This window comes from Monodelphis domestica, chromosome 1 (assembly GCF_027887165.1).
Source record: "Monodelphis domestica isolate mMonDom1 chromosome 1, mMonDom1.pri, whole genome shotgun sequence".
Lineage (NCBI taxonomy): Eukaryota > Metazoa > Chordata > Mammalia > Didelphimorphia > Didelphidae > Monodelphis > Monodelphis domestica.
Genome location: NC_077227.1, coordinates 355772128 through 355795642, shown reverse-complemented (window position 1 = coordinate 355795642; position 23515 = coordinate 355772128). Strand labels below are relative to the sequence as shown.

At 37.8% G+C, this 23515-nt stretch overlaps 1 protein-coding gene across 1 annotated transcript in view; it reads left to right on the top strand.

Moving 5' to 3' along the window:
• GEMIN5 (gem nuclear organelle associated protein 5) overlaps positions 1–23515 on the top strand; it is a 41199-nt gene that overhangs the window by 15740 nt on the left and 1944 nt on the right. Inside the window, exons 12-26 of the mRNA XM_001379441.4 lie at positions 1702–1775; positions 3022–3203; positions 4313–4452; positions 5245–5416; positions 6258–6485; positions 11293–11406; positions 11965–12087; positions 14447–14542; positions 14681–14818; positions 15944–16091; positions 18650–18769; positions 19457–19667; positions 20441–20698; positions 21471–21633; positions 22196–22721. Of these exons, the coding sequence (XP_001379478.2) occupies positions 1702–1775; positions 3022–3203; positions 4313–4452; positions 5245–5416; positions 6258–6485; positions 11293–11406; positions 11965–12087; positions 14447–14542; positions 14681–14818; positions 15944–16091; positions 18650–18769; positions 19457–19667; positions 20441–20698; positions 21471–21633; positions 22196–22721 (2693 nt within the window). The remainder of the gene's footprint in view (positions 1–1701; positions 1776–3021; positions 3204–4312; positions 4453–5244; positions 5417–6257; positions 6486–11292; positions 11407–11964; positions 12088–14446; positions 14543–14680; positions 14819–15943; positions 16092–18649; positions 18770–19456; positions 19668–20440; positions 20699–21470; positions 21634–22195; positions 22722–23515) is intronic.

The following is a 23515-nucleotide window of genomic DNA, read 5'->3' as shown; positions in this document are numbered from 1 at the left end:
AAGGGAAGATATGAACTGAGAAAAGGTGACCAGATTTTAGGATTGTTGGTAATGTTGTAAAGAGCAATTTGAGTAATTGCTTCAGAAACCAGATTGCAGTGGATTCAGAAATTAATAAGAGTTGACCAAAATGGAGACACGTGTCGTTTGTTTTTCTACAAAGAGAAATGATAGTTAAAACTTTGGGAACTGATGGGATTACGAAGGAGAAAAACAGAGGGAAAAGAGAAGAGGACCTAGGATAAAACTTTAGGATATATCTTAGGTTGGGAGCATGATAAAGATGATTACCCAACCAGGGAAACTGGATTGTGTTCAGAGAGTTTAGAGAACTAGAACATAAACAGTAAGTAGTGTCATAAAATCCCAAAGAGGAGAGAGTATCCTGGAGGAGAGAATAGTCGCTAGCATCAGAAGTTCAAGAAGAGCAAGAACTGAGAAAAGATTGACTTGCCATTAAAAGGGGATCAATGGTAACAAGCAGCCAGTGCTGTGGTCAAAAACCAAATTGCAGAAATAAAGAGAGGAGTATAGAATGAAGCTTAAATATATGGTATGGATCTAGCGGCAGATTTAGGAAACAATAGTAAAGAAGCCAGTAGCTAGGGAGTATTTGAAAATTGGGAGACTGGTGAAACCTACTGGAGAAGATGGCTAGTCTTGGCAAAAAGAAAGGCTTTCTCTTTGTCAAAGACAAGAGGAAAGGAGGACTGAGTGCAAAGTAATGTCACAAAGTTTTGAGAAGAAAAGAAAACACATTGTCTCAGTTTTCTCTGTAAAATAAGAGACAAGAGCTGAGAGAGTGGGGAGAGGAAGTAACTGGGAGATCAAGGATGGAATCAAAATTTTAACTTTCTGTCTAGCTAGGAAATCAATTAGTGGAGAAGTAAAAAGACTTACCTTGCTTATCTCAAGAAAGGTCTAGTTAAGGTCCAATAACATGACTGTACTATACCCAATTTTGTTGTGAAATTGCATGCTACAGCTCATATGTGGAATCAGGAAGATAATGGTAGTAATCTGAGGCTGAGTTTTTGTGAGAAATAGATGATAAGACAAGGGGACCCAAGATTCAGGCTGAAATGGCTAACTATCCAATTCAGTTTGGAAAGGGAAGATATGCCTCTCAAACCAAGTCCATACTCCAAGAAACTTCCCACAATTTTCTGAAGCCACTCTAGTAACCTCTCTTGCTTCTTATAGCCCATATCAATCATTGAGTCCTTAGTCTCTGCTATCTGCAGTTATTTTAAAATCACATCTCCAAATTGTGAACTCTTTGGAAGCAGGCAAAATATACAACTTTGCGTATCCTACAAAACTTAACACATTTGTACCCTGTAAATGCTTAGAAAATATGTGGTTTCAATATCGGATTGATATTTTGTCAGGGAAAGTGTCAAGGATCTTTGTCTTATGTAAGATTTTGTAGAGCAGAATTATCTGAAATCTCATTTTCTCATAAGGTTGTGTTACCAAGTAACATTCTCATTATTTATCTGTACTAGGATAAAGCATAACTCAGAAAACCTCACATTAATTATTTAGCCTTTCTTCTTGAATGAGTTACAAAAATAGCCATTACATAATCTGAACTTTTTTAACATAAATATTTTTTCCTTCATACTTTCTTCATCACAGGTTTGTAGAATTTATGGTGCAAAATAGCTAGGGTAAAGATGGTTTTGTTTTGTTTTCTAGTACAAACTGCCAGCACACACAGAGATCAGCTGGAAAGCAGATGGCAAAATCATGGCTCTTGGCAATGAAGATGGGTATGTGTGTGTGTGTTGCTTTTTTTGTTGTTGTTGTTAATTGTCATTTTCATATATATTTCATTACTCGTTGGAGAATGCCATCTGTAATGTTGTTTGGGGAAACCCAGTGTTACTTTGGATCTGCTCTAGCTGCAAGAAGCATCTGAAACGTGGGAGAAACCACAAGGAATAATTTGGGCATCTTCCATTGTTATAAAGGAAGAACAATATGCCTACTGTACTGCCTGTCCTTCCATAGCTGATAACATGTTGTGCCACAATAGTAACTGTTTCCTGTGTTGAACCTGATGTTCAGAGCAAATCTGTCTACACCTTTAATGAAAGCAAAGTCAAGCACTTTGTTCTGAAAACTTCAGCAAGCTTTCTTACTATGTTACCTTTTAGGAAAATAGTATTTGATGTCTCTAAAAAGCAAATGTTAGCCTTTACCTAAAAGTGACAGAATCAGAATAATATAATGAAAAGAGGACCACAACCTGAAGGTGAGAACCAGACTACATCTCCTTTTGTCATTTAGGGCACTATCTGAACAACCTACCTCAGTTGTTTTGAATTACATGAAGTTTGTTATTAAAGACTTGATAACTATAAAGTACTTGATATATTAGTTAATGAGAGTTTAGTATAGGGGTGGAAGGCATCTAGTTGTCTCAATAAATAGCAAACCAGGCCTAGAGACAAGAGGTCCTGGGTTCAAATGTGACCTCAGACACTTCCTAGCAATGTGACTCTGAGTTAGTCATTTAACCCCCATCACCCAGCCCTTACCACTCTTCTGCCTTGGAACCAATACATAGTATTGATTCTAAGAAAGAAGATAAGGGTTTAAATCTCCTCCTCCCCCCCTCCCCCCCCCAAAAATGGGGGGGATGTAGTATAAGCTATTTAACAGAGTCACTGACCCTCCTTTTTTTTTTTTAATATGAGTTAGTAAAACTTTGCCAGTTTTTGTGGTTTGAACAAAAACCTGTGAGATAATGTATATAAAGCTCTTTGTAAATCTTAGAACTCTGAATTTAACTGCTATTTAAGGTGTAAGAAAGCCAACATTACTTGTTTAAGAATCCATGTCATTGCATTCAACGTTTTTTATTTGTTTGCTTTTGGTACAGTAAGTAATCTGCAGAATCAGTCATGAGACTACTCATCTCCACTTTTCCCAGTTTGGTAGAACAGGAGAGATACTATTTGAGTGTGATTTTAATATCACTCATTTTTCTGGTCTTTATGTTTCTCATTTCAGATCCATAGAAGTATTTCAGGCTCCTAACTTGAAATTGATCTGCACTATTCAGCAGCACCACAAGCTAGTGAATGCTATTCGTTGGCACCATGAGCATGGAACCAACCCAGAATTAAGCTATCTGATAGCCTCAGGATCCAACAATGCTGTCATTTATGTGCATAACTTGAAGAGTGTGATAGGTAATGGATTTCAACTTCTGTTACCCACCTAACAGGAATGAGTCAATAATAGTTAAACTATTTTCCTTTCCAGACTTTGTGCCATTTTAATTTTTGGTTTTATAAAACAAACTACTTTGATCTACCTCTTTAGAATAAGAATATTTCCACCAGATTTATTTCCCTTAAACACCAATTGATTGTGTCTCTCTTTTGCTCAAAAACCTTCTGTGCATTCCAGTTACATTATAAGATCAGACACCCTACTTACCTAGTTTTCCATTTCTCACCTACACAAAACAAGCTGATCTGTTTATTGTTCCTAAGACCTGCCACCTTCACTTTCACTACCTAGACTTCAAAGTCCAGCTTGTTACACCTTTATTGCAAAGCTTCCCTTTATCACCCCTACAGGAAATGGTCCTTTCTTCCTCTGAATTCCCACAGTACTTAGCATCCATACCACCTATATTTGGCACTTATTTACAGTCTGGTATTATTAGATATTTTCCCTATGAAATTATAAGTTTCTTATATTTGTGTTCCACTCTCCAGATGGCACAGTGCTAAGCATACCTAGTAGATATTTGGTAAATACCTGACTGATTTTCTTTTTCCATAGCTGTGGAGGAAACAAACAAGTGCTAGCTTTTTTGTTACACAGGTAGGATGTGTCACAGGCCAAATTTGAACCCAAGACCTCCAACACTAATTCATGTATCTTAGAAGTAAAAGTAAGACTTTTTCAAAGAAAGTTGCTCCAAATATATTTCCCCCTGGTGTTTCCTTTTTAGTTTTAGCTGCATTAGTTTGTGCAAAACTTACTAGAATTTGATTTGTCATCAGAAAACCTAAGTTTGAACCTCAGACCTGTCAATTTACTAATTTTATGACTTTATATAAATAGCTAGATCATATAAAATCAACTGAGATCACATTGGTCATAATCATAACACTATAAATGACGAAGTATAGCTGGAAGTGCTTATTTTATGCATTCCAAAAGTATTTCTTAAAGATCTAAAGTGGCTTTCAGAATACTCCACTTTGATTGTACTGTGAAATATATCCTCCTCTGTACATTGGATTACATTTTATGATAATAGTGGCATCTGTGGCTTGCGTTGTAGAGAGTGCCCCAGAATCACCAGTGACAATTACAGAACCCTTCCGAACACTATCTGGACACACAGCTAAAATCACCAGTCTGGCTTGGAGCCCTCATCATGATGGAAGACTAGTATCTGCATGCTATGATGGTACAGCCCAGGTATGCCTTATTTCTATGCCTGCTTAATGAAATCCTGTAATAAGAGTCAGTTGCCTTACCCTGCTCTTTACAATATTATTCCCTTTGAGCAACATGATTTAAAAGAAAGCTGTGAATTTAGAGTCGCATAGGACCTAGACTGGATTTTTAGAAATTTATTAGCTTTGTGTGAATGGGTAAGTCTCGTATCCACTCTGGGCCTCATTTTCCTCATCTGTAAAATGCATATAATAATACCTACCTTACAGAGTTATTGTGAGAATCAAATAAGAGGTAATATAAAAATATTCAGTGAATCCCAAAGTACTTTATAGGTTAGCTAGGTGGTACGATGGATAGAGTGCCAGACCTGGAATCAGGAAGACCTGAGTTCAAAATCTGTCCTCTGACACTTCTTAGGTGTATGACCCTGGGCAAGTCACTTAAACCTGTTTGCCTCATTTTCCTCATCTGAAAATGAACTGGACATGAAAATGGCAAACCACTCCTGTATTTTTCCCAGGAAAACCCCAAATGGGATCATGAAAAATCTGACAGGACTGAAACAACTGAACAACAACAAAGCACTTACATAAATGTTAGTAGTTACAATAAAAAAAAAATCAATGGGTGGAATAGACCCTGGAAAGCAAAAGGTTTATATATTGTATGAGAGTCTTAAAGACACTTTGGTTTGGTTTGCCTGACTCACCTTCTGGGTGAGAATACATTGGAGGAGTGATGAATATCATGAACAAGCTAAAAAAAATGCCCAAAACCCTTTAAGGTTCTAATTGTGTTGACTTTGTTCAGGTATGGGATGTCCTCAGAGAAGAGCCTCTGTGTAATTACCGAGGACACCGAGGAAGATTACTGTGTGTTCAGTGGTCTCCACTAGATCCAGATTCAGTTTTTTCAGGGGCAGATGATTTCTGTGTGCACAAATGGCTGATTTCAATGCAAGATCATACCCGGCCACCTCAAGGTAACTAAAAAAGTATCTGTTCGAGAATTAGTGGGTGGGTATGGATGTGTGTGTACAAGCCTACCATTCCCAAGTGTTTCCCATGTCTGGTATTTCTTCAGTTTAAACTTTTGCTTACTAGTGGATAAGGTTGCCTTTTTGCTTGTTATTGGGATAATTCAGTGAATTTTTGTCGAGCCTGTATTTCCAGCTGATCTGTCCTAGATGCCATTCTACTTTGCACTATACTCAGTTTGTTGTTTGTTACTTTTATGGATTTTAAGAAATACTTTTGATTGTACTTTTTCATATTGGTAATTTTCTTCCTTTGTTACTGCTCCCATTTTCTTTTTGCATCCCTTATTTTCCCTTAATTTTTTTTATCTAATTTTATACTTCCCTCCTACTCTTCTTTTATCTGATCTTATGATTTTCTTAGCTTTCCCAAGTCTTGTGTGTTTTTTATTGTCATTCTCCCTAAAATTTTTTAGTCTATTTTGTGTGGCTTCTTTTTTTCACTCTAATTCTTCACAGGTTTCAAGATTCTTCAGTTCTGCCACCTTTTTACATTGTTACCTTTTTTCCCCCTTGCATGCGGATGTATGTGGTTTCTCTTTGGCATTTCTCTTTGTTTTCTGTGGGATATGTGAGGATCCTGGTTCCTTCACTCCAGTCCTTTCATATAAACATCTTAATTCATTCTCTGGAGATGTCTCTGTAAGTTGAGTTATCCCAGAGACTTCAGAGGGAAACACATTTTATAATGTTATATCTACAAAAATCAGTGCCCCAAGTAGAAAGACTACCCACCTCAGTCCTATGTGCTGACACAACATTTTTTTTTGATTTGTGATTCCCTCAGGCAAAAAAAGTATTGAGTTAGAGAAGAAAAGGCTCTCTCAGCCTAAACCCAAGATTAAGAAGAAGAAAAAACTTCCAGGAAAAGTGACAACAAAGCAAGAAGTGATTGATGTAGTCAATGGAGAAGAGTGCAAGGATAGTTCTTTACCCATTGAAAATGGGGTTTCAGACCAGGAAGGTGAAGAAGAAGTACAAGAGCCAGAGATTCCCAATGGTATTCCTTCAAATGGTAAGTAGTAATAATATAAGATTATGGTGGAAAAGAAGGTAAACATAGACTATCTCCCAAACAGCAGAAAGTCACAAAAAAATTAATGTAGAAGAGACTTAATTTTTCATGCAACTTCTAGGAGTTCTTTCCTTGAGGTTTTAATCTGTATTTGAGGGGGTCCATAATTTTAGAGGTTTTTTCAATATTTTGATAAGTATATTTCAATATAATTATTTTCCTTTGTGATCCTACACATGTTTTATTTTATGCATTTAAAAACAAGTCATCCACAGATTTCCTCAAACTGCCAAAGGGGCAATTATGATTCGAAAAAAGTTAAGAGTCCAGATTCTATAAATTGTTTTGCCTCCCACAACATGACCAAGATTTTTCCCAGTACCTCAGGTTTAACTATACATATTCAAGTACTTTTGGAAGATGCATCATCTCTTTCAAGAGACTATTTTATTTCTCTGAAGCATTAAATCTGGTTATTAAGTGATACCTTGATTTGGGAATTATCTTCATTTAAACTTTTGCTGATTATATTGAATTGAAGCTGTATGACAATGTAGGTACCATATCAAATTTGTAGGAAGCAATAGCACTGGGTAAAGAAATAACTGGGCGAGTTATTAAAAGGAGTTTTCACTTTAATAATCAGTTCTAAAGGGTTAAATTATCATCTCTACATAGATGACTCCCAAATCTAAGTATCTAGCCTCTGGATTCTTCATAGAGTGTGATAATGTTTTCTTAATTTCATGTGCCACAATTTTCTTCAGCTGTATTCCTAATTTGATGGGCATCTACTTTGTTTTCTTTTCCTTTTTTTAAATTCAAGGATGTTTTATTTTCCTAATTCATGTAATAATAATTTTCAAAATGTTTTCCAAAATTAAAAGATTCAAATCATCTCCCTTCCCTTCCCCCACTCAGACGGTAAGCAATTAGGTCTAGGCCATACATATATTATCATGCAAAACACACTTCCACATTGGTCCTTGTTATAAGAACATACTCATACAAAAACAAAACCCTAAAATAAAATTGTAAATACACTGATGTGAATGATAGTATGGGGGCAGCTGGGTGGGTCAGTGGATTGAAAGCTAAGCCCAGAGACTGGAGGTCCTGGGTTCAGATCTAGCCTCAGACACTTCCCAGCTGTGTGACCCTAGGCAAGTCACTTAACCCCCATTGCCTAGCCTTTACTGCTCTTCTGCCTTAGAACCAATACCCAGTATTGATTCTAAGGTGGAAAGTAGGGGCTCTTAAGAAAAAAATAGTGTGCTTTAAGTCATATCCATCTGCCTCCAACAGTTCTTTCTCTGGCGATGGATAGTGTTCCCTGTCATAAGTCCTTCAGGATATCAGATCATTGCATTTCTGAGTGTAGCCAAGTTTTTGTTGGGTTTTTTTGTTTTTGTTTTTTTTTCTTGATCATCATATAATATTGCTGCTACCATGTCCATTCTCCCGGTTCTGATTCCTCTCTTTTTGGGAGAATTCCAAACTGCTTTCCATAATCTTTGAAGTAATTCACAGCTCCCCCAATAGCGTTTTAGTTTTCCACAACCTCTCCAAAATTGATTGTTCTCATCTGTTTCCATCTTTACCAATTTTCTGGGTGTGAGGTGTTTTAGTTTGTATTTCTCTTATTAGTAATTTGAATCAGTCTTTCAGTCATTAATTAACCAATTAAAAATAAGTCATTAAGGGAACAGCTAGGTGGGTTAGTGGACTGAGAGCTAGGCTCAATGAGAACAGAGGTTCCCAGTTCAAATCTGTCCTCAGACACTTCTTACCTTTCTGACCCTGGACAAGTCACTTTACTCCCCATTGCCTACTCCTTACTGCTCTTCTACCTTAGAGCCAATGCACAGTATTGATTGAAATTTTTCCTTTGGAGAATAATTCTTGAATCTTTGTGCTAACTCCATACAATCAATTCCTTGGGAATAGAGGGGTTTTTTTTTTCCCTTGTATCCCCAGCACTTAGCACAATGCCAGGCATGTAGAAGGCATTTAATAATTATTCATTGGTGTTAAATCTTTATCAGACATATATAATGCAAAGGGTAAAGTGTTCCTCTCTTCAGCCTATTTACAAGAGTTTTGTTCATGCAAAAAGTTTTTCAGTTTTGCTTTTTAAGAATTGTGTCTAATTCCTTGTTTGGTTAAGAAATTCTTGCATACACTACCCAGCAGCCCAGCGTAGTACAGCATACCTGTAAAAGGCAGATCATTCTCATTTGTTGGTGGTATGATCTTTCCCATTTGGGTCATACATCAGTTTTGATTTTATTGTAATTTATTTTATACTTTCAAAGCACTTGAAAGTTTACATATAACCTGTCTATAGAAATTCAATTCAACAAAATTTTGTTAAGTATCTACTATATTTAAGACACTGGGAATACAAAGCAACAGTGCTTGCCCTCAAGGACCTTACACATATCTGTAGAGAGAAAGAGAGATATATACACAAATTAAGTACAGAAAGATAAAAATTGCAGAAGACAAGACCACTAACAATTGCGGGAAATAGTAGAGAAGTGGAAGTGATAGTGTCTGAGCTAAGCACTAAAGGAAAGATAAGATTAAAAAGTGTAATGATTAAGAAGTGTATTTTGGTGGTTGGAGGGACCTACGTTGGCTTGTGTGAATGCATCTAAGCAGTTAGTAGGATATTCATTTCTAGAACATAGAGTTCATGAAGGGAGAAGTTGTGTGAAATAAGACTGGAAAGGCAAATATGATTGGAAAGGGCCTCAAGTACCAAACTAAGACATTTTAATTTTATCCTATAGACAATGGAAAGCCACTTCATGGAGAATAGCAACATGGAATAGTTGATAAAGTACTGGGCTTAGAGTTAGGAAGACCTGAGTTCAGATCCCACATCAAATATGTACCCTTGAAGCAAGTGGCTTAACCTCTTTGCCTTGGTTTCCTTATCTGAAAATAAAGGTTTCAACTCAAATTCTAAAGCCCATTACAACTCTAAATCCATGATTCTATGGATTGGGGAAAGAAGAGATTAGAAACAGGAAGACCAACAAGGTGATACAAGTAGAATGGTGATTATTTACATTGAAAGAAGGGAAGAAATAAAAGATTTTATTGAGGTGAATTCAGCAAGAACTGATTGGCATGAGGATAAGAGGAAAGAGTCAAGGGTGTTTCTGTGCCTTCAAACCTGGGCACCTTTATCAAAAGGGAAATATTGGGATAGAATTGGGTCTTGGAAGGTAGGGACAGGGAAGACAATGAGTGAAAGTATCTGGTTCATTGAGATTGAAATGCCTAATGTCATCCAGGGGGACAAAGCCAGCAATTGTCAGGGTGGGAATAATATCCAAGAAAGAGTTTAAAATACTAAATATAGAACTGGGTATCATCTTTATAGAGATGATACCTATAGGAACAGGTAAAAACCCAAGGGCAAAAAGGTAAAGAGAGAATAGGTCCCAGAGCAGAAGTTGGATAATGAGTCAGATGTTGGGAAGATAAGAAGGAGAACTAGGAGAGAACCATGTCATATGAAGCTAAGGAAGAAAAGTATATCCAGGTTGAGAGGCTATTCAAAAGGATCGCATGTGTCACAGAAGTCAAGCTGCTTAAGGCCTAAAAAAGGCTATCCTAGTTTTAGTTCAAGTAATCTAGTGAGAAGCAAGACTACAAAGATTTGGAAAATGAGTAAGTGGTAGGCAATAGAGACAGTGAGTATAAACATTTCTTTCCAAGGAATTGGGCAGAAGAAGGGAGGTGAGCTTGAAGGGTGGCAGGGTCAAGAAAATATTTTAAAGGATTGAGGTTGACCTTAGTACATTTGTTGGTGGTAGAGAAAAAAATCATAGGATAGAAAAAAATTGAAGATAAGGGAGGAGATGATCAGTGAAACTGAACCTTAAAGGAGACAAAAAAGAAGTTTAATTTAGGCATGGGAAAGGCCCACTTCCTCAGAAACCAAAATAAAGGAGGGGAGAAGGTTTTTTGTTTTGTTTTGTTTTAATTTTTTAATTTTATTTTTTTACCAATTACATATAATAACAAATTTCCACATGACTTTTCCCAAGTCATATGATCAAACTTACCTCCCTCCCTTCCTTCCCTTCCCAGTGCTGGCAGGCATTCAATCTGGATTATGCATATATTATCATGTAGAACATATTTCTGTATTGTTCATATTTTTAAGTGAGTGATCTTATAAAACCAAAACCCCAAAACATAAACCCAAATAAACAAGTGAAAAATCCCGTGCTTTACTCAGCATTCTGACTCCCAATTGTCCTTTCTCTAGAGGTGGATAGCATTCTTTGTTATAAATCCCTCAGAATTATTCTGGATAGAGGGCAGCTAGGTGGCTTAGTGGACTGAAAATCAGGCCTAGGTTCAAATTTGACCTCAGATACTTCCTAGCTGTGTGTCCCTGGGAAAGTCACTTAACCTCTGTTGCCTTTTCCCCTACAACTAGAGATAGCATAAGTCTCATGTACAGGAATGTGCTCTTGACATGTTATCTTTCCTTAGCAAAAAAATATAAAATATTGGCTAGGTTGGTTCAATATTATGTTTTTGTATACATATGTATATACACACAGTATATTGTGTGTGTGTGTGTGTGTGTGTGTGTGTGTGTGTGTGTGTGTGTGTGTGTGTGTGTGTGTGTGTGTGTGTATGGCTGCCTGTTCTATTTGGTTTTGTTTTTCCAAAGGGATTTTAATCATTCAGTGTTTGTTTGATCTTTGGGTCTGTTCTCTCTCTTGATCTAGTCACTGGCATTTTTTCCATCCCAGATTCTTTTCTTTTCATGTTGTAGTTTCCAAAGAGCTGCCTTCATACTCGCTCATTTCCTCAGGATTTGAAAAACCAAAAATTCCAATGAATCCCAAAGTGATCATACCTAAAAAGGATCTACCTAAAGAGAAGTCAGGTTTGTGTCCAAAAAGTAAAATGTATTTTGTTTTCTAAAAGGACCAAATAAGTATGCATTCTTGCAAACTATGGGAGAATGTCTACGCTTTAAAAAGCAGCCCAGTAACATTTTGGTCTTTATAAGGATGTGAAGGCAAGCAATATAGAATACATCCTTTCCTTCAATTGCCATGGCCAAAAGAAAATGACCGTTCTTCATTAATTCTTCTGACAATGAGCTTCTCAGAACGCACAGACTAGTTTCCCAAACTCATGGGTGGGTCAGTCACTGGGCCATACAAGGAGTGGAGGGTACACCAGAGCATACATTACCCAGCTTGGCCATCAAAAAACAATGAGGGAACTGTTTCTCCCTCAGCTTTGATTTGTTGTGTATCATTAGAGCAGAGTTGTTTCATTTGTGTAAATTCATTATGAACAGAGAGCATCTGCTGTTTTCCCTTTCCACCCCCGCAGTAAGGCCTAGCCTAATACCTGATGCACAGAAAGCACACAACTGCTTACTAAGTAACTCGGCAGCACTACCCAAGCAAAACTCATTTTCATTCTATTGCAGATGCTCTTGCAAAGAAGAAAAAGGCACGTTCCATTCTACCTGTCAGCACAGCCTTGGACCATAGATCCAAAGAGGACCTCCATCAGGACTGTTTGGTGTTAGCAACTGTAAAACACTCCAAAGGTACAGGAAAGGATCTCCTAACCACCTTGATCTTCTCAATTCACATTCTTCAGGGACTATTTACACTCGAGAATCTGTCTTTCCTTTTCTATTGCCCTCAAGTTCCTGCTTCTGTCGCGTAATATCAAAATGATGGAACTGGATAAAGGCCTAGACTCTAAACTGAAAATCTTAAAGATTTTTGAGCTAAGAGTTCATGATAAAAGTGCTAATTCTTGCTAGAGAAGAGATAAAAGTATCATAATCAAGCTAACCACTACTTATGGTTTAATCAGTCAGTAAATATTAAGCAAGTTACTTACTCCATGCTAGACACTGTGCTAAGCATTGGGAGATACAAAAAGAGGTAAAAGAATCCCTGCTTTCAGCCTAATTGGGGGGGACAACATACAAAATAAGCCATATATAGGATCAATAAGAACTAAATAACAGAAGGAAGGCACTAGAATTAAAAGGGGTTAGGGAGGACTTCTAGTAAAAGATAGAATTTTAGTAGGATGTAAAGGAATCCAGGAAAGTGAGTAGCCTGAGCAGAAGAGAGAAAGCATTCCAGGCACGTGGCACAGCCAAAGAAAATGCCTAGAATCAAGAGTATCTTGTTTGTGGAACAGCCCAGAAGTCAAGGTCACTAGATTGAACAGTATGTATCAAGAAGCAAGGTCTAAGATTGGAAAGTTGGTTGGTGGCTAGGCTATAAAGGACTTTGTCAAACAGAATTTTGTATTCAATCCTGGAGGCCTTAGAAAACGGCCAGATTATATTGCTTGGGGGCATGCTGGCACTATATTAGACCTACACACTTAAGGAAAACCATTTTAGTGGTTGAATGGAGGATGGATAAAGTGGGGAGAGCCTTGAGGCAGGCAGACTCACTAGGCAACGAGTCTGCACCAGAATGGTGGCAGTGTCAGAGGAGATATGGGGATATATTCAAAAGATGTTGCAAAGGTGAAATCAATAAACCTTGGCACTGCTTGGGTAAGAGATGAGGAGTGATCAAGAATGACTCCTAGGTTGCAAGTCTGAGGGACTAGAAGTGTGTTATTGCCCATAGTTGAGGTCTTATAGACATTTAGAGCTAGAAGGAATCTTGAAGGCCATCCCTTCCACTGTTCACATTTTATAGATGAGGGAAACTGAGGTCCAGAGAGACAAAAGTAATATAATAAGAGCTAACATTATGTAGTGCTTAATATATACCAGTCTCTGTGCTCAGCACTGTATAAGTATCTCTTTTGAGCCTCATAACAACCATGGGAGATGGGTGCTTTTGTTAACCCTATTTTACAGTAGAGTAAAATGAGGCAAATAAGTTAATTCACTTCCTTAGGGTAACACAGCTAGTGAGTGTCATGAGAAGAGATTTGAATTCCACTCTTCTTGACCCCAACCTCAGTACTCTTGTCTACTATGCCATCTAGTTGCACTAAATCACATATATAGTAGTAGCAGGTATAGGATTAAGGTTCATTTCTTCTGGCTCTATAACTGTTTTTTTTTTCCCCCAGTACTTCTAATGTATTGACTCAAAACCTATTAAGTTAAATTGGATTAAATAACTTATTTTCCATTCACCTTTGTTTTTATGAGATGTAACTGGTTATTGGATTATATGCTGCTATATAGCATTTTGAAACCATTCCCAATATATATGTATGTATGATATATGTATCAAAGTTATTTTTGTCCCTTTTGACTCTTGATACTTTTTCGGGGTATGCTGGGATACTACCAGACATAGCAGAGGTGGAAGCTAAATTTGATGTTTCTGTCTATAGCAGATAGCTTCAATGGTTTTCAGTCATACATGGGAGGGAGTAGAACATATCTGGTTTTTCTTTCCTTTGAAATGATCGTATTTTTAAAGTGTGTCAGGATGAATGGATTTAGATTAATGTTAGATTCCTGAATTTGAAAGAGAATATTGGTCAAAATATGTGACCTCTAAATCTTAGACATGCCCCTAAAATGAGATGTTTTTGATAGGGTCACGTGCACACATATAAGGAAAACTAATAGCATTTATAGGCCACTTTCAGTTTTGACAAATCTGAATTTAAGGGAAAGAATTATTATATGGTATAAAGTAGCTGAAAATCAAATTTTAGGCATTTATTGAGTTTTTAAATTTTTAGTTTTCAGCCTGATAAACCTTTTTTGTGACCCTATCATATAGATCAGTATTTTCTTGCTGAGATTTTAAGCAGGACTAAGGAATGCCTATTTGAAAGAATTTGAACCTTAAAATGAGAAGTCAACAATAGCCTGTCCTATCATCCTTGGTTCCCTGCCAAGAAGATAAATCAGTATGACCTACATAGCAAATCATCATATGATTTTCCCCTCTCCTTACCTACAGAGCTAAATGAGGATTTGGCTGCTAGTCTAAATGAGCGGATTCACTTGGGACTCTTCACAGACAGGACTGCCCTATACAGGATGATTGAGGCGGAAGGTGAGATTTCACAAACCCTCATTTCCACCCCCATTGTAATTGCTCAGGTATTAACAGCTAAGTATATGTGAGAGATGTTTTCTCTCCATTCCCCTAAATAACAATCAATTTCCCATTCTTTTATACTCTTTCAAATAGGAAAAAGTCATTTAGAAAATGGACACCCTGACTTATTCCATCAGTTGATGCTATGGAAAGGAGATCTAAAGGGAGTGCTCCAGGCTGCTGCAGAAAGGGGGGAACTAACTGATCAGCTGGTAGCTATGGCACCAGTAGGTATGTATCTTAAGAAATGCCTACCAAATCTGAGATACCATCCATAAATATCAGCTATGCATAGTACCAGCTCATCTCAACATCAGTTAAAAACCAAAGCTTAATATCATCTTTTAGTATTAGTCCTTCTCATAAGTAGAACATAAAAGAAATAGGACAACTGAAAGGGATGCTGTAACGGGTCACATTTAACTTATTGGTCCCAATCTAGGTCTTCCCCTAAATAGGTTTGTATAAAGTCTGAGTGCAACCTATAATTAGTCTTCTCCTTAAATCCTTCCTTGAATCCCTCCTTTCTTCCTACCTCCCCCTTTCCTGAAACAGCAATGTAATATAGCAGAGATTGTGATATTTATAACCACAGTGGTTGTTTGGTCACCTCCAACTCTTCTTGATCCCATTTAGGGTATTCTTGGCAAAGACACTGAAGTGATTTGCCATTTCCTTCTCCAATTTATTTTATAGATGAGGAAACTGAGGCAAACAGTGACTTGCCCAGTTTCATACAGCTAGTGTCTGAGGCCAGATTTGAACTCAGGGAGATGAGTCTTCCTGACTTCAAGGCTAGCACTTTATCCACTGTGCCACCTAACTGCCCTATAACCAGAGAACCTGGTTTCAGATCTTGGCTAAGGTCATGAGACTTGAGCAAATTACTTGTCTTCTTATGCCTTACTTTCTCTTTTATAATTTAAAGTAATTTGTGTCTTTCCCTCTGGATTTCAATTAACACTTGACATTCTTCCTCATCATTTTTGCCCCTATTGGATGACAAGTTCCTTGAGAGAAAGGAACTCTCTGGCATCTGCCTTTGTATTGCCAGAGTCAAATATAATATACTATATGTAAATCAGTTAATAAATGTTTATTATATTGAATTTTAGTGCAGGTGGAAAGAAGATAGGTAGGAGAGATGTAGTAGAAGCAACAGAACCTGACTAATTCAATTAGATATTACAGGTAAGGAAGAGTCAAGGATGATCCCTCAAGGTCTTACTTCAGAGAGTTCTTAGTCTAGTGGTATAATGGAGAATTCAGAACAGTATAGTAAAAAGTAAAATCTGAGCCATTTCCTAAGTGAGTATTTACATGTTTGCTGACCATACACATCTTCTGTTTTCTTAGCAGGCTACCAGATGTGGCTTTGGACAGTAGAAGCCTTTGCCAAACAGCTGTGTTTCCAGGACCAGTATGTTAAGGCTGCCTCTCATCTCCTCTCTATCCATAAGGTTTATGAAGCTGTGGAGCTGCTCAAGTCAAACCACTTCTATAGGTCAGCACAGACTTTGATTAACCTTCTGGGTGGTGGAGCTGCTGACCAAAGGCTCACAGATTCAGAACCAGAAGGGACCTTCCCCAGTACCTGTTCTAAATCTTTTCATTATGTTGATAAGGAAAGTAAAGCAAAATCAAACAGCTAGTAAGTGACAGTGCCAGGATTTGAGATCTGGCAGTCAGATGCTCCAAAGCGCACTATATCTGGGCATAGATCCACCCACATTGAAAACACGTCAGAAAAGGTATTTTTCATTTCTCTGCTATCAGCTGTACTAGCTAGTTAGGGCCCAAAGGCAAGCTGAGAATCCCTGTCCTGAAGGACTTCATATCCTGCTGGTGGAGATAGAGTATTTACATAGATAAGTAAATATTAGGTAATTTGAGGAGAGGGAGAGGGAGAGAGGGGGGGGGGAGGGGGGAGGGAGGGAGAGGGAGAGGGGGGGGGGAGAGAAGAAGAAGAAAATGTAAGATATCTCACAGCAAAAACCACTGCCTTAAAAAAAAAAAAAAAGCAGGTCTAGGGGGATAATTTACAAATCAGTGGCCTGCTTGAAAGCTATGACCCCAAAAAGAGTTCACATCATGTTTCAAGAAATCTTAAAAAAGATATACTCAGATCTCTTGGCACTAAGGGCAGAATAGAAGTCAGATCCACTGATGACATCCTGAAAGAAGCCCCACAGTGAATTTTCCAAAGAACATTGCTAAAATCCCAGACCTGCAGATCAAAGGAAAATTACTACAGATAGCCAGAAAGAAGTTAAATATCAGAGACAGGTCCTATATGATTTAGCACATTCTATAAAGAAGCAGGTATTTGGAATACAATATTCCAGAAAGCAAAGGATATAAGTTTATAACCAAGAATAACTTAGCAAAACTCAATTTAATGAGGGAAAAATGAACCATTAATAAAAAGAGAATTTCCAAGCATTTCTGATGAAAAGACCAAAACTATAATAGAAACTTTGAAGTTCAAACAGTTTGAAAAAAATAAAATGAGCAAGCAGTCATAAGACTAAAAAGGATAAACTTTATGTTCGGATATGGAGAAATGATGTGTTAGAGGAAGTCTAATTAGAAGGCCTGGAAGTAATTCTATTGTGTCTTGAAAGAAAAATGGAAAGAAGAGAGAAACACTAGGAGAGGGGGAGAGAGGTAGGTTAAAAGAAGTTATTTCCTAATTGTGGTAGTAGCTGACACTTAATGAACCTCATCTGAACTGGTCAAAGGAGAGAATATATACAGTTGTGGACTGAAATATGTTTTAACAGGGAAACGCTAGAAAGGTAGAGTTAGAGGGTAGGTTAAGAAAGGAATTGGTCATAAGTAAAAATAAGCTCAAAAGATAAACAGAAATTCATAACATTTTTGTAGTAGAAAACTGAAATCAAGGTATCAGTTGGGAATAGTCAAATATGTTTTAGTACATAAATAGAATACTATTAAGAAGTATAATAATGATACTATTAGAAAACTAAGAAGTGATGAAGGGGAATCTGGAAAGGCTTGTATGAACAGATGTAGAATGAAGTAGGCTAAACAGTTTATACAATGATAAAAATATTGTAAAGTCAACTTTGAAAGATTTAGGAACTCTGATCCATGTAATGACCAACTCTGAATTCCAAGTACTCATGATTAAACATGCCACTCATCTCCTGACAAGAAAATGAAAGGAATTAAGAGTACAGAATAAAACTGTCAATGCAGAAATTTGTTTTGCATGGTTAAGGAGTATTGCTCTTTTTTTTTTTTTCAAAGTTGAGGCAGAGGAGTAAGAGGGCAGATTTTTGCTGGTTTTCTTTTTTCCCCCCTTTAGTTTTAGGATGATTGGTCACTTTAGAGAGAGAAATTTCAGTTGAACAATGAGGTTGGATGCCAGATTGCTTAAGAGTTAAGAAGGAAAAGAATTGAAGGCACCAATTATAGGCTGCCTTCTCAAGGTTACGGTCACAAAAAGAAAAAGTGTGTTATGGGACCATAAAAAACTGTATAGGTAACTGGACTGAGTGAAGGATTTTGAAGATGAGGAGGCATGGATGTGTTTGTAAGGCAGTAGGGATGTAGCCAGTAGACAAAGAGTAAAGATAAATGAGAGTAGGAATGATATAGATGGGGCATTCACCAGAGAAGAATGGAATAAGGTCACTTGTGCAGGTAGCAGGGTTTGCCTTGGCAAAAAGAACCACCTCTTCATTTAAATGAGAATGAAAGAGAGGGTGTTGACAGAAGCCATATGAGTGAAACGAGAGAGGAAATGTTCTCAATATTTTCAATAGAATATAAGGCAAGGTTCTCAGTCCAGAGGATTGGAGAGAAAAGGAACCAGCATGACTCCTAAGGTAACAGAGTAGGACACTTAGATCCAGCTTTTTTTGATACCACATCCAGAGGTCTTTTATCTGTCAGTCATCAATAACATGAATGAATGTTTATTGCTTCCTATTTATTCTATTATGTGTATATGCATTATCTTTAGCTAAATTGTAAATTTTCCCCATCCACAGTCTATTAAATGTAGTAGATTTTGTCTCTCTCTTCTTACCCTAGGGAAGCTATTGCAATTGCCAAGGCCCGGCTACGACCAGAGGACCCAGTATTGAAAGACCTGTACAGCAGTTGGGGAGCAATCCTAGAAAGAGATGGCCATTATGCCATGGCAGCCAAATGGTAGGAATCAGGGACGCTAAAGAGAATACAGAGTCCAAGACCTCCTACAAGCATCATTGAATAGGATCACTTCATAAGGGCAAGAAGATCAGCCATAAAGAGATATCTATCTAGAATTGTCCACTCACATTTGATGAAATAACTAGCTTCTCTCCTTGTGGCATGTATACTAAAAGCCCTTAGAACCATTCAGCAAGTGGAGCTAGAGACTTGCCATCCCAATAACATTGTCTCAACAAGTGGAGAAAATGGGAAATTCAATAAGTATATTGTTGTTCTTAAAAAAATAGACCATTTAGAACCCTTAAGATGAAATCCCCTTTAAAAGGGAAAAAGGTGTAGACTGGGGGGAAAAATCATCTATTCTGGACTACAGTGAGGTTTATATAAGACAGCTTAGGGGGGAAAGGGATTGTCTGTATTGGGTATATGTCTTTATTGACCATATTTATTGAGTTCTTGATCTGTACCCTAGTTTTCCATTTACTAAGCTACACTGATTCCAATCAACAAAAAAACAATCCAAGGAAAATCAGTATACTTGAAAACACCATGAAGGAAAAATAAGTTATTAAAACAGCAGAGTTGGGAATGTCAGATCTGTTCTAGATAGAATCTATCCAACCTGAGAGTTCACTGTTTTTGTCATTTCTATGTCAATATTCTTTTTCTGTTTATATGTTGTAGCTACTTAGGGGCTACCTCTGCCTATGATGCAGCCAAAGTACTTGCCAAAAAGGGGGATGTGGCTTCTCTCAGAACAGCTGCAGAGTTGGCACTTATCGCCGAAGAGAAGGAGCTGTCTTCATCATTCTCTTTCAGATGTGCCCAAGAGCTGCTATCAGTCAGGAACTGGATGGGAGCTCAGGAAGTCCTCCAGCAACAAGAATGTCTGCTAGTAAGATTTCATTTCATTCTTGACAGTAAAGAGAAAGCCAAATTCTACAGAATTTTTTCTTAATGAAATATCACTGAAATAGAAAATAAGGTGCCTGTGCTAATGTGACTAAATATCCAAGTTTCATTAAAATTGCTCTGGTTCTTTATAAATTGTATCCCATAAAAATCCAAAGATAATTCTTGGCCATTCTTCCTATATATGAGCAAGTTATATAATAGAATGAGCTGTCTTTTGAATTCTTGTAATTAAAGTTTAAATGTACAAAACTGTCTTACAGTTTGACCACAGTTTGGAGTTCAGGGTCCACTATTTCAACCCTTAACTTTGCTGCTAAGAGCAAACCTATGTTCAAATTCTACCATTTGTATTTTATAATCATCATCATCTAATACATTTTTTCCCACTAATAATGAATTGAGTTTTTTTTAATGCAATCATAACTCTGGCTATAACAATCCTTTGGCCAAAAGTTTAGGTTTCTCTCTTCCCTTTTTTAGAAACATGATCACAGCTTGTTTCATCATTCTGAAATAGTAACAATTGACTCGTTTTTATAAGCATCATTCACAGTGAGCAAGAAACCCCTAACTGCCAGTGAGACCTAGAGACAGCAAGAGGGACATTCCCAATATAGATCCCAGATAAATCTGCTATTAGAGGAAGTGGGAAGACATAGGGACATGGTTCCTACGGTCTGATCGCCAACCACGGAAGCAAGTTCTTTCCTTGACTCTTGAACAAAAGTTCCTTTCTGGTTGGTTGTGTTCCAGGGTCAGCGTTTGGTGTTTTGCCTTCATGAATTGCTGTCTAAACACCTAGAGGAAAGGCAGCCACCAGAATGGAAAAGTTCCTCCTTTCCTGCCTACCACTGCTGGGCCATCAAGACTGAGAGTGCCTTCACAGAAAGGGTGACCACAATATGGAAGAGCACATTTGGTTTGGAGACCACTGAACAGTACCAGGCTGCATTTCAACAGCTACGTGGTATCGAGTATCCACCTGCCACAGGTCATACCCTTTCCAAACAGGTAATAGATGTGTCTTTTATAGTCACTGTCCCTTTTTAGGAATAATAATCTATCCTACATATAAACTGGCAGAATAGGGATTTATCTGAGTTCCACAATTTATTTCTTTAAATGGAAACACGTATCTTCTTTAAAGAACACTGAATTTTGAGTCACAAGACCTGGATTACAGTTCTTCCACTTACTAATTAAGGGTCCTCTGAGCCTCAAAGGCCTCATGTATAAAATGAGTAGGTTGAACTAAATGATTTCTATTGTCCCTTCAAGCTCTAATGTACTAACATTCTGCAGTTCTTATGAATAGAATTAGTAGCTCAGTTGGCATTTTCAGGAGGAATTTAAGACAGATCAGCCAGTACCCAGCGTATCTTCTTCTATATCATTGAAGCCTAGTCACTTTTAGTCACTTTGCCATTCACTTGTAAAGAGATAATAAATTTAGGGGGACCAGAAATAATCTGTTAAGTAGATGAAACAAGACTTAGAAAATGCAACTTTTGGTTTCCAAAATTCTAATCATTAAAATGTCAAAGTGTTCTCCTTAGACTTAGACCCCTTTGCTTCTGCTACTTGTGCATGTGAATTGCTATGAGACTGAAAGTTCTTGAAAGCAAGAAGGGCCTTTGATGATAAGCATTATGTGTTGGGCAGTGCTGGTCCCTGCTTGCCCAAAGGACCTTGTGGCAGGATATTCCAGCTTAATGTTGATGATACCATTCTTTGTCCCTTGGGTGGAAAGATAATTAACTGGGACTTTGGCTTCTTGTTCTAGCTCCTGTTCCACATCTCTCATGATTTGACCTTAGCAGTGCTGAGCCAGCAGGCTGCCTCCTGGCATGAAGCCGTTAGAGCTCTTCTTGCAGCTGTGACGCGGAGCTATGACTCAGGAAACTTCACTCTAATGCAAGAAATCTGTACTCTCTTTCTTCCTGAAGGTAGGAGAGCCATAAGTAGTCCAAACATTTTCATCAGTAACTTCAGATTGTCTATCAGGATTGAAAGGTACGAGAATGTACCGAGTTGAGTGGTTTTCTTCTTAAATGTTCTTTTCCCATTCTGCAAAGGGGAAAATTCTGCAGAATCAGAAGGGAGAACCACAAGGAGTCAGCTTTGAAAAAGAAATGTCTTGGATAGTCTCCAGGCTTCATAATTAGCCACTTCAGAATGGAGATCTGACTAGATTGCCTTGGTTCTGCAGCCACACAGTGTAGAAATTGCTTGTGTATGTGGCCTATTGCTAGGAGTAGGAAATGCTTGGGTCTGTGGCCACTGACTTTCAGTGTACAGGGTACAGTTTAACAGATGTATCCTATTCCTTTGAAGCTTACTCTTTAAGCCTCCAGAATTATAACAGTCTGTCTTTACTTGGAATATCCTTAAGGTCTCTTCCATCTTTAATGGGGGGGTGGAGGGGGGGAGAGAGAATGAATTAAGACAGAGGACATTTTAGACAAATAAGCAGTTGGAAAAAGTCACATCTCACTTTCTCTCCCTCAGGCTGTGCTCATTTAAAAGAGAAACTGGGTGAAGAACCAGCTTTCAAAAGCTTAGAGGCCTTTTTCTCATATGGACAGCTCTATGAGCTCTGGTGGAACCTGCCCAGGACTCCCCTCATCAAAATACAACATGGGGCAGGTCCAGTGCCCTTTATTGACACCACCTCTGCTGGTGAGCAGAATGGTCTGTCTGATATATCCAGTCCAGAAATAACTGATCCTGAAGCTCTTGCCCAACAGAACGATGGTTTTCCCCAAGTACCCACACTAAGTACAGCTGTGGAACAAGATCAGAGAACAACAGAAAAAAAACCACCTACACTGAGTGCATGTGAGGTTCTCATTTCTCAAATGCACGCTGATCTCCAGGGCACCCAAAAAGCTATTGCTGAGGTCCAAGAAACTTTAGCAGAAATGATCCGCCAGCATCAGAAAAGCCAGCTTTGTAAAGCTACAATGAATAGTCCTGAAGAAGGAGATCCTCCCATGAAGCCTCATCTGTATTCTGAAAATCCTGACAGCCAAAGGTACGAAATCATCCAAAATGAAATGGAAGAGTACTGGATAGAGGCCACAGACTTTCTCAGTTGTTTAAAAGTTGGGGGCTTTGGGGATAGAGTTTAAAACCTGAAAAAATTTAAAATAGTGACATTTCCAAGTTTAAAATTCCTAGAGGAAGCCATATATAACTAACTCACCCTCCCTGAATCCCATCAGGCACCCTCTGGGTAGGGCAAGAAAGTGTTCTGCCTTATGGTCAAATACTTATTGCAACAAAATATATTCTCCCACCTACACACACACAAAAAAAAAACAAACCTGCAGACACCAGGAATTTCTCACATATTGTTGTGGAATAGCTAAATTATGAGTCAGTGTAAAGAGGCAGTGCCACACAGTAGATGCAGAGAACCAGCCTAAAGGGTCAAAACTAACCTTGTGTTCAAATGCCACCTCTGACACAGATCAATCACCTGACCCTGATCAAGTCACTTCATGTGTTCCAGGCAGTACTGTAGAGAATGAGCAGCAGAATAGTTGCCCATCTGTAGTGGATGGCATTTCTTAAATTTCCTTACATCAATGAAATCATAAATCGAAGAGATCGATAAATACAAAATGTTATCCATCTCCTATTTTTATATTTATATCATATATATTTATATATTTTTGTTTGGTATTAATTTACATGTTGTTATACATTAAAAATGTGTAGGTATGCAATTGAATATTATGCTTTGAGTTGATATATATGAGATTAAGGAAATCCAGAACAACTTGTATAAAATAGAGAAGTAGCAGAACCAGAAAAACTAAATCC